The 10,677-nt window shown below is 33.1% G+C and overlaps 1 protein-coding gene across 1 annotated transcript in view; it reads right to left on the bottom strand.

Moving 5' to 3' along the window:
- LOC106472961 (pecanex-like protein 3) overlaps positions 1–10,677 on the bottom strand; it is a gene marked incomplete at its 3' end in the record, with an annotated part of 49,283 nt that overhangs the window by 30,119 nt on the left and 8,487 nt on the right. Inside the window, exons 2-6 of the mRNA XM_022401488.1 lie at positions 9,562–9,755; positions 5,107–5,300; positions 2,889–3,035; positions 2,520–2,615; positions 1,175–1,178 (exon numbers count right to left, since the gene is read on the bottom strand). Coding sequence (XP_022257196.1) covers positions 1,175–1,178; positions 2,520–2,615; positions 2,889–3,035; positions 5,107–5,300; positions 9,562–9,755 — 635 coding nt within the window. The remainder of the gene's footprint in view (positions 1–1,174; positions 1,179–2,519; positions 2,616–2,888; positions 3,036–5,106; positions 5,301–9,561; positions 9,756–10,677) is intronic.

Genomic DNA, 10,677 nt, shown 5'->3' with positions numbered 1-10,677 from the left:
TGTACATGGCATTTTGGAATAGAGTTTCTTACTAAAAAAAGTGTACATGGCATTTTGGAATAGGAGTTTCTTACTAAAAAAAGTGTACATGGCATTTTGGAATAGGAGTTTCTTACTAAAAAAGTGTACATGGCATTTTGGAATAGGAGTTTCTTACTAAAAGAGTGTACATGGCATTTTGAAATATTAAACTGAACGAGATGCACGATCATCTTGAAAAATAATTTAACAAATTTCTCTATATCATATAAAATTAAATATTTAGGTTTTGATAGACAAATATGATTGGCTATGACATGTTTCAGGAAGACTGAACTATTTAAACCACACTGGAAATGTAACTAGAAGCAACTCAGCATATTGTGGACCTGATGAGAATTAACAGTTTTGACAGCAGTTCACACATTCTGAAGTGTGTTCAGTGGGTTGCTGGCACATGTAATTTCAGAGAAGTATCACTGTGACAACAGGATTAACTTATCTATGTTATTAGGAACTCAGAATTACTACAGATGGTCCTAAAAAAGCATTCAAACAAGTGACTTAGGAAAAAAGGTAAAGAGCAAGTTAAGTTCAAGTACAGTTTATTAAAGATTAAAATTAAGCTTTAAGCTCAGGCAAGACCAGTCAGTATATGAACTGGTTTTAAAAGTCAGGAATTATATAAAGTCAAATAAGATACTTTGAACTCTGTATGGCTAAATTAACCAATAAAATCTAGCTTTTTTTTTTAAACACACCCATCTAACTACCACTTTCTTTGGCAATTGTTAAAGTTTACTGAAAAAAAAAGATATGAAAGAACTGATTCAAGCACTAAAAGTAACAGATATCACTTACAAATAACTACTAACACTAAAATACCAAATTTTCCCAATTAGTATTAATGCTTCTACCTAATGTCAGCTTTGGTTTTTTTAATTTTGCACATAGCCACATCAGGGCTATCCGCACTAGCCGTCCCTAATTTAGCAATGAGAGACTAGAGGGAAGACAGCTAATCAACACCACCCACTGCTAACTCTTAGACTACTCTTTTACAAACAATTAATGATATTGACCATCACATTATAATGCCCCCACAGCTGAAAGGGCAAGCATGTTCGATACGATGGAGATTCGTACCCACAACCTGTAGATTGTGAGTTGAACACCCTAACAACCACGCAATCACCTAACTTAAAAAAAAAAAAACAAATGCCACAATCAACACAAAAACTATTTGTATAATATACATTTTTTCTTATGGAAAATATACTTGAAATTGATATTGAAAAGGAAACAAGTTTTATGTCCAAACACAATACAATCATCTTTAATAACTGGCCTAATAGATTGCTCCAATGAATTAACTTCTCATAAAATCTTGAAACAGAGCCATTCCCCATGTGTTAAACAGCTAAATGCATCAAGAAAAAATGACTAATTCTGAAATTAAAACGCACCCCTAAAATAAACCTAATGTGAGAGACCCAACTACAGTAATAAAGTAGCAATAACTATAAACTTTGTCTATTACTATGAGACAAAGGCTCAAGAAGAATAAACATAAGGCAATACTGCAAAACACAGGAACTAGAAAGAATTATTCCCCAGAATTGATCCAGACAGTCAGTTGTACAAAGACAACTGAACATTACAAGGAATGTTTATCAAGACTCATCCACAAACATGTTCTGACATACATCTAAATGGGATGAACAAACTTTATATAATAATCACTAAATGCTATAGATAACCAATTATACAAATAGTTACAAAAATATTCAGAACACTTCAGTTGGCAGAAAAAAAAAGTTACGTATTCCAAAACATAAAAAAAAAAGTTAGTTTCTTTGTCTGTAAGCTTTCTTGTTTGTTTGTTTGTTTTGAATTTCACGCAAAGCTACAAGAGAGCTATCTGCACTAGCCATCCCTACTTTAGCAGTGAAAGACTAGAAGGAAGGCAGCTAGTCATCACCACCCACCACCAACTATTGGGCTACTCTTTTACCAATGAATAGTGGGATTGACTGTCACATTATAATGCCCCCACGGCTGAAAGGGCAAGCATGTTTGGTGTGATAAGGATTCGAACACACGACCTGCAGATTGAGAGTCAGGCACCCTAACCACCTGGCCATGCCGGGCCATCTGTAAGCTAAAATGGGCTGAGAGAAAATGGGTTAAAGACACTTTAATCAAATGTAATCTTCAATAGTAATAAACTGATTTCATAATTTTTAGCATTTTAAATGGCAAAGAAATAAAAAATAAACCAAAATACTAGCTAGGTTTTGTAATCCATTTATAGATTTGTATGTAATCACAGTTACTCAATACTGCGAAATGTTAGAATACTGATAATAAAATCATAGCACAAATATTAAAATTATCATACTAATAATAAATAATACAAACATACAAGTAAAACATATAGATATGAAGCAATATAATATCGAACTTGCAGATATAAAAAGATATTTTTTAAATCTAAACACAGCTTTTAAACAAGCTACATTTTTATTATCTTATTTTACCCATTGTATCATGTGGAGTTCTTTCTGTTTCTTCTTTTTTTCTCATTGATTCCAATAGATAACTTTCTTTGTTCCTGGACAGTTGAGAGCCCTCCACTGAAATAGATTTTAAAAAGTAGTTATAATAAGTTTAGGAGAATCAATTGAAATGACATACAAGTCAAACTTTATAAAAAACTTAAAGCAGTTACATACAAACAATTTCATTAATTCAGCATTTTCATACAAACTCTGCAATCACCACGAGCATAAGCAATTTCTCATACCATAAAAATAACAAATAAAAATACTTTGGATATATATATATAATTTGAGCTCCTTTCTTCAAGGTAAATTGAGAATACCATCCCTGAAATCCATGTTCATTACCTTCTTGTAATATTTCTGCAACAAGACTAGAAGCTGGATCTCCCACTTCAAGGACAATGGAATGTCGTTGATTTTGGCTCGAACAGGTTAGGGATTCTTCTTCAGAACTACCAGAACTGTTTCGGTGATGAACATCCACTTCTAAATCTACATTCACCAAGAATATATAAATCAACAGCTCATATGTAACAGAATTGTTTTAACAATGAACATCCACTTTATATATGATACAATGTTAACATTTCCTTACAAAAAAAAATGTGTATTTCCTATAGATACTCGCCTCCGTACACAGAACAGCTCCTTGAGTTCACATGATCTACCAACTGTCACTTAACCTCAGGTGGATCCCCATTAGTACTTCAGTCCGGAAAGGTCCTTTTACTGGAAACAATGCAATAAGTGACTCAGGAACCCTATTTTTAAAAGCCAGCAGGTATTACCAGAGATGTGGACAGTAGTTAGGTTTAGAAGGGCATGTTTATAATTAATGGATAGGGCCATGGTCATCCACAGAAATTTTAGGGGGGGGGGCAAATTCAAGGGATGATGGACCCACCTTGAAACTTTTGCCTTTACAGTCAGTATAATAGGCAAGCTCCCACAGTCATATTTAATGGTTTTAATATTTGTAAGGTTAGTTTAAGTCATACTGCAGACTTGCAGCTATATACACTCCATAATAGTAAGTTTTGGTTTGTTCTTTTAGGTTCTTAACTCAATAGGGTTATTTCACCTTATATAAAACAACTGTTTATATGAATACAGTAATTTGAGGTTACATAAAGCACAATATTTCAATGGCATTTATTACACATGCATGTATGTATGGTAAGAACAACAAGACCGTGAAAGTCTCTTTGATAACCTGCTGCCGGTATTACCGGCAGGTAAAAACAGGTTGACCCCGACCACACTGTGTCAGGGCTCAGGGGGATGTCGACAAGACTTCCCCGGTCTCTTTGATGACCTGAGCGAGAATTGCCCTGTCCAATATTCAAGAAGATGCCATGGTAGAGACTTTTTTCAATATTTAGCTACAGGGTAGGTATCTAGAGGTTTTAAATAAAGCTGCTGACAAACCTGGTAAAGTTTATTAGAATTGAAAAGGAATGAGAAGTTTGAGTGACTATATACGAGAATCAGTCAGGTGAGGGGGATGGGCCATAAGGGTGCAGGAACAGAGTTTAAATAGAAAGGAACTGGCATGTACAGCAATGTCAGGGAAGGGGAAAAAATAAATTGCAAGGGGAAGGGTTGTGTAATAATGAAGAAGAAGAGTCAAAGAACTCTACATATCTGAGTAATGAGGTTTTGAAAAACAGAGGAAGACTTGGAGTATTCTTCAGTAGTTAAAGACTTCCCAAAACAAAACCTGGAGGTGAAAAAAGGCACTCAAATTCATTCTCCTAAACTTCATGCTTGAAAGAATGGGAAGGAAAGTGATGGAAGGGACTGAAGTAAAGGGTCCTGGCTGCATTCATAGACCCCACCATACATTAGACAATGACCATCACACCTTTCACAGATAAAAAAAACTTCTTGCTAAATTATTGGTATTTCATTCAGGGTGACATATATTTTCACCCACATCAACAGAAGATGAATTCACATTAAGTTGCGAATTGATATTGAGTAGGTTAAAACTCAAAAATCAAGTGACAGTTGAAAATTGAAAAAGTTGAAAATCTCGGCAAACTCAAAACACATCTTTTCACAACAGTACCAAGGAAAAAAAATGGAGATTCACAAGCGTGAATGTAGAAGGAGTCATTACACACGGAGGTGTGTCACACTCCTACTGACGAAGGGTTCTGCTACATAATTACGTCGTTATGCGGTGGTGCAAGTTCAGGAGGTTTCACATGAAATTAGGTGGGAGTTTTCACAAGGCTGATGGCTTACAAGTCTCTATGACAGATCACACAAACTCAAGAGGTAAGAAGCTAGTCTGTGTAAAGAGGCGAGTATTCATTTCAGAATTTCTAAATTTTCTACAATAGTAATAATTACGACAAAGGAAGCTATTTTCTAGAACATTACAAGGAATATGGGTTCACTTTATCAAAAAATTAATAACACTATCATCATTCAAAATACATAAAACATACTATCCCAAGTCACGAATATAATAGCAGTTCTCCACAAATATCGGCCAATACCTTCTTCAGGTGAGAAAACAAAACACATATTCCTTTTTAATGAAAAGCAAACAAACCTATAGTGCTTGAACAAGGTTTGACTTCTGACTCGGAACCAATGAGCTTGTTGATGATATCCATGGAACCAACGTGAGATACACTGTGTTTAACAGGAGAATCAGGGAAAGAATTTCGTGAACTACACTGCACAGGTGGAGTGTCCCCACCTCTTCTTGGCTTTAGAACTGCCATTTCTATATGCTCTGAATCACTGGAACAAGAGGAGAGTTAGTAAAGTTTTATTTACAACTTTCCTGTTACTTGTTCCATCATGAAGTTCAACTGTGTAAATTCTAGTTAAATCCTCTTATTATTTTAGCATTTACATGTTCTCATGAAATTATTATTTCAATTAAAATATTTTTCAATGTGTGCCATACAGTTTGCTGGATATTTACCTTTGTAAAAAGTAACAGTACAAATAATCTTTTTTCAACTAAGCAATAGTTACATAATTATAAGTAAACACCGAAAAACTATTTTTCATTTGTACTGATGTATTGGTGTGAATGCATAATTAACATTTTTTCATTCATTGCATGTCAGAATCAACCAAAAACACTATGTTATAAAGCTGATTCATTAATTTGGTGGACTTTGTTATAAAGTAACAGTTAATAATGATGCTTCAGCAGAAGTAATTAAATATCAGAATCAACCAAGTAATTATGTTGTAACACAGCAGCTTATCCCATTAATCTGGTGGACTTTGTAATACTTAATAATGATGCTTCAGCAGAAGTAAGTAAATGAAGGCTACCTCAAAATTGCAGAAGCCGGAAAATCCAAATGTCAAATTAAAATAAAGCATTGGAATGGCTATTAGATTTTGCTGAAGTAATGTAATCAAAGTAAAATTGAAGAAAGTCAACCTACTGTCTGGAACTCTTGAGAGAAGGGGAAAACTAGTTTGGTCATGATTCTAAGTCCAACCTATACCACCTCATGGTGAGAACCATCAGTGTCTCTTCCTGGCTTTGTCTCTTAGACAGAAACTAGCAATAGAGATGCAAGTCCCATGATTTTCTATAAATAAACTTTTTTGGCGTTCTATGCAACAGCTCATTCTTAATTTCTAATTACTGTAGTTTAAATACCCAAGTTATTTATTAGCCTAACAGCTACAGAAAATAAATTCTTTAAGATTCTTCAGTTATAAATAATTAGTTGTGAATAATTACTGTGTTTTAGTAGCTTCAAAGTACTATTTTTCTTTTTCGTTTGTCTGTAACTATTAGACAATAGTTTCAAAATTGTCAAATGTTCATGATAACTGAATAGACTATTTGGCATTTATTTTTAACGAGCTGTAGTACCGTCAAGAATTCTATCATTATGAAATTAGATGGGGTCCAACCCCTCCATAACCTTCTTCATGTCATCCTATATCATTGTGTCAAGTTGTGCTGAATTGCTAGTTTTCCAAAATTAGATATGAAATAAGATTGGGGGGGTCCAAACCTCCCTCATGACCTTCCTCATATCATCCTGTATCATTGTGCCAAGTTTGGTGCTGATTGATCAAGAAATGTGGAAATGTATAAGGAATAGATACACACACATATTGACATTTGTCAGATTTAAAAAATAACAATATTATATATGTATATGGGTTCTGTTGTTTTTTTTTGCTAATTGTTGAAATAAATGGCTTTTATTTATATTTCTTAATAGCATAAATACATACTATGTAGTTGTTGGGATTAGGATTCTTCTACAGTAAGTGTCTGTGATTTGTTAGTGATAAATTCAAAGATGAATAAACAGCACACACTTTACTTGTTTTCAAATAATATATATATATTCTCTATAGTTGTTTAACTTGTTTCGAATATATATCAGTATATGTATAGTTCTCCTCTTCTTGTCAAAAGTCCAATTAGGCCTGTTCAATTACTTTAGAATCTCAGTTGACAAACCGAACTATTTTCTCTAAAATTATCGCGATATTAGTCTGGTGTGATTCACATACGATTGTGGTCTTCTTTCTTTTGAAGATCCTATGTTCATTTTGTCAAAGTGCACTCAGGCTGATTCAATTACTTTAGAATTTCGCTTTGATGGAATAAACTTATTTTTCTTATTTCCTTTTCCACTATTAGTTTCACTCTAATATATATTAAATGTTAGGCCTATGTCAGTCATTAGGCCTATCACTTTTACATTACTTAACTTCACACCAACTATATTCTCTTTGCTTTTATCTGTCTAATACTGTCTGTCTGTTGCTTCCCTCTCATCTCACGCTATTTATATCTTTCTTACATAGTCGTCTGGCCACTTTCTATATTCTCGACAACAATTAGTTATTAACAAAACCTTCTACAATCATCTGCTTTTAACTCTTATTATAATAAAACTTAAAAATATTAAAATATTCACTCACAAATATAAATTAATCACTAATATTTAAACCAAACAGTCTTTAATATCATAACAGCATTTATTTATATAAATAGATGCCCTAGTTTAGTCAAACTAACCTAATATTTTTGTTCACATTTTCTTTCAAACCAAAACTTTGTTCTAATATTACAAGTTTCTAATAATTGGATTAGGCCTAACATGGTGTAACTAAAATCATTGCAAAGTTGTAGCTACTGATAGCTTTTTTATAAGTAACCAATTTCTCAAGTATTTCTCATGTTCCTCATATATCTTGCAAGGTTCAAATACAAGTGTGTTAACAAATAATTTTGGTTGAAACAGACTAACTCGGAGAGATTTTTTCAGTTAAAACTTACTGAGGCATAAGTTAGCATACATTTATTTGTTCTTATAGTTTCATATTACAATTATTTTTTTTATTGTTCAGATATTAGCCAACAATATTGACAGTGTCAAATGTCTATAACAGTTTGTAGCTATTTTTAATTAAGAAATCATTCAAAGTAATGTGGGGTTACCTCAATAGATAACCTGATTTCATTTGACCTCGAGAAGAGTTCATTGTTTCTGTAGCCATAATTGAGATACTGAGAGGTCCCTCTTAGCCTTTTTGTTTGAAAATCAAGGACATATTGTAAATTGAGGTTCTTCATAAAGAATGTAAAATTAGAAACCAAGGTACAGAATTAACAGGAGATGGTAACAGAATGATAACAGACTCTTCTATGGTTACTTATTTTCTTGGTAAATTAAAATCTGTAAGGAAAACACTAGCTGACCAACCCACTATGGAATCCTAAAAGGAGATGTGCAGCACTGTCAAAAGCTCAACACACTGCAGCAATGCCAGAATTTCCTAGATTATGTCTGGTACTGGTGTTTGAGTATAGTGTCTAGGAAGGTATTGTGGATGTTATGTCTGGTACTGGTGTTTGAGTATAGTGTGTCCATAATACCTTCCTAGACACTATACTCAAACACCAGTACCAGACATAACGTCCATAATACCTTCCTAGACACTATACTCAAACACCAGTGCCAGACATAATGTCCACAATATCTAAAGAAGATATGTGATTCTGGTGCATGGTGGACTCAAGAGTTTGACCTGACCAGCCGAGTGACCATGAGGAAACGAGTTAGACCTGACCAGCCGAGTGACTATGAGGAAACAACAGAAGTACAAGACCAAAGATGTATATTACAATGATCCAGACACCACTTAACCAATGGGATCCTCTCTCCCACCTTCACGACTCACCACGTTTGGATCGCAGAGAAGACAAACTGTACAGGCAAAACCTCTCTATATACAGCAATCCATGACAAGGGGCAATGAATTAGAAACAAGCGTATATCTCCTACTGCCTCTGTAATTTACATAAACATTTGTCTTATGGTGTTTTTCAAGTCATATATGTCAACATATACATTAGCAATAAACTGTGCCAAATTTGTCTTCAATTGATTAAATAAATAAAAGTTATTTTACTCTAAAAATCATTAAGTTTTATTATATATGTTTCAGTTCACTAGAACAACATAAGTATTTTAAGTAAATACTTCTTGAAAACCTTATTTTTTAGTATATTTGCATATGAAAAAAAACTAGCTAATCTTCTACTACTGCATTTAACAATCAATAATTAATTAGAGTAATTTCAACTTACCGCTATATTTGAGTCTGAATGGCCAACAATCAATAATTAATTAGAGTAATTTCAACTTACCGCTATATTTGAGTCTGAATGGCCAACAATCAATAATTAATTAGAGTAATTTCAACCTACCACTATATTTGAGTCTGAATGGCCAACAATCAATAATTAATTAGAGTAATTTCAACCTACCGCTATATTTGAGTCTGAATGGCCAATAGAATGAAAAGTAATATTTTCAATGACAAGCCATACCACATAAAATCATGAATACAACATAATGAATGAGTTTAGTATTAAAAATAAAGTATACTGTTAATTTTAGTGTGTATGCTAATCAATATATTTTTGTAAAATCAACCAACTATACAATATATTATTTTCAACATAAATACTCTAATAATCAGTACTTCAATGTTTTATTACCACTGTGGATGCTGACTGTTGCTCTGTAGAGCCTCTTCTTCATCAGACTTTACCGATCCTTCACTTGCATCTTCCACACATTCTCCATTGTCAAACATGCAATGAAGCCTGATGTTTATCACTTTAACCATAGTGACAACCACACCCACAACTCCACAGTAAAGGCTCCAAACAAACACTGAACTTGGAAAGAACTAAAAGATACATTTTATGGTTGCAATGTATAACAGGTAAACATATATATATATAGTACTAACTATGACACAATGATAAATATAAAATATTGATATTGCTATTCCTTTCCCTTAACAACTTAGTACAAGGGTCTAAAGAAATCAGTTTGCACACATTTTTCCAGTACTTATCAATTTTAGTTAAGTCAAAATATGAACTTGTAGCTTGAAAAAATAATCTGGACACTATTTCCAGCTTAGTTTGTTTACTTTCGTTTAAGAGTCCCTAGTTGTAGATTTGAAAATATAATCTTTGTATTTTGATTCAACTTGTTTCTGTACTTTTTTGATGATCCCTCTTCCACTTTAAATTTAAAATATTTAATTATCTTGTTTCTTTAGTTTTTATGTCCATTTACAGAGAATAAATCTTAAGTTACATACATACATATGCATTCAGTTGAATGTTACATGTTTTTCAACAGTTTACTGCTGCATTGGCTTTTATTCCACCCGACCACTATTTACTGAGCCATGTAAACACACATTTACCAAGCAAAGTAGAATAAATCACCACCCACAAGAGTAGAGAAATCTCCTAATATAACCGTCTACTGTTAGAAACTCACTGAAATAGTCACAGAAAACCACAGAGAAATGAAGTACAACAGCGAATTGTATATCATAAGTGTCGTAATTTTGTTTATTATCGAACTAAAGAAACAATGAAGAACAGTGAACTTGAGAAATGATGAATCCTCAGTGTGGCAATTTCCAATTAATGCTCTATAAGTTGCACAAATTATTTTCCAATTAATGTGCATTACTAAAACACCAGATTTTTCCAATGGCGGAATGTGAAGGACTTAGGAAATTCTTCAGGGCAAAAAAAAAAAAAAAGACTTGAATTAATTTTAAAACTGCCCAATGACATACTCAATAC

The sequence above is a fragment of the Limulus polyphemus genome, unplaced genomic scaffold (genome assembly GCF_000517525.1).
Source record: "Limulus polyphemus unplaced genomic scaffold, Limulus_polyphemus-2.1.2 Scaffold5773, whole genome shotgun sequence".
Taxonomy (NCBI): domain Eukaryota; kingdom Metazoa; phylum Arthropoda; class Merostomata; order Xiphosura; family Limulidae; genus Limulus; species Limulus polyphemus.
This window is presented reverse-complemented; position numbering and strand designations above follow the sequence as displayed.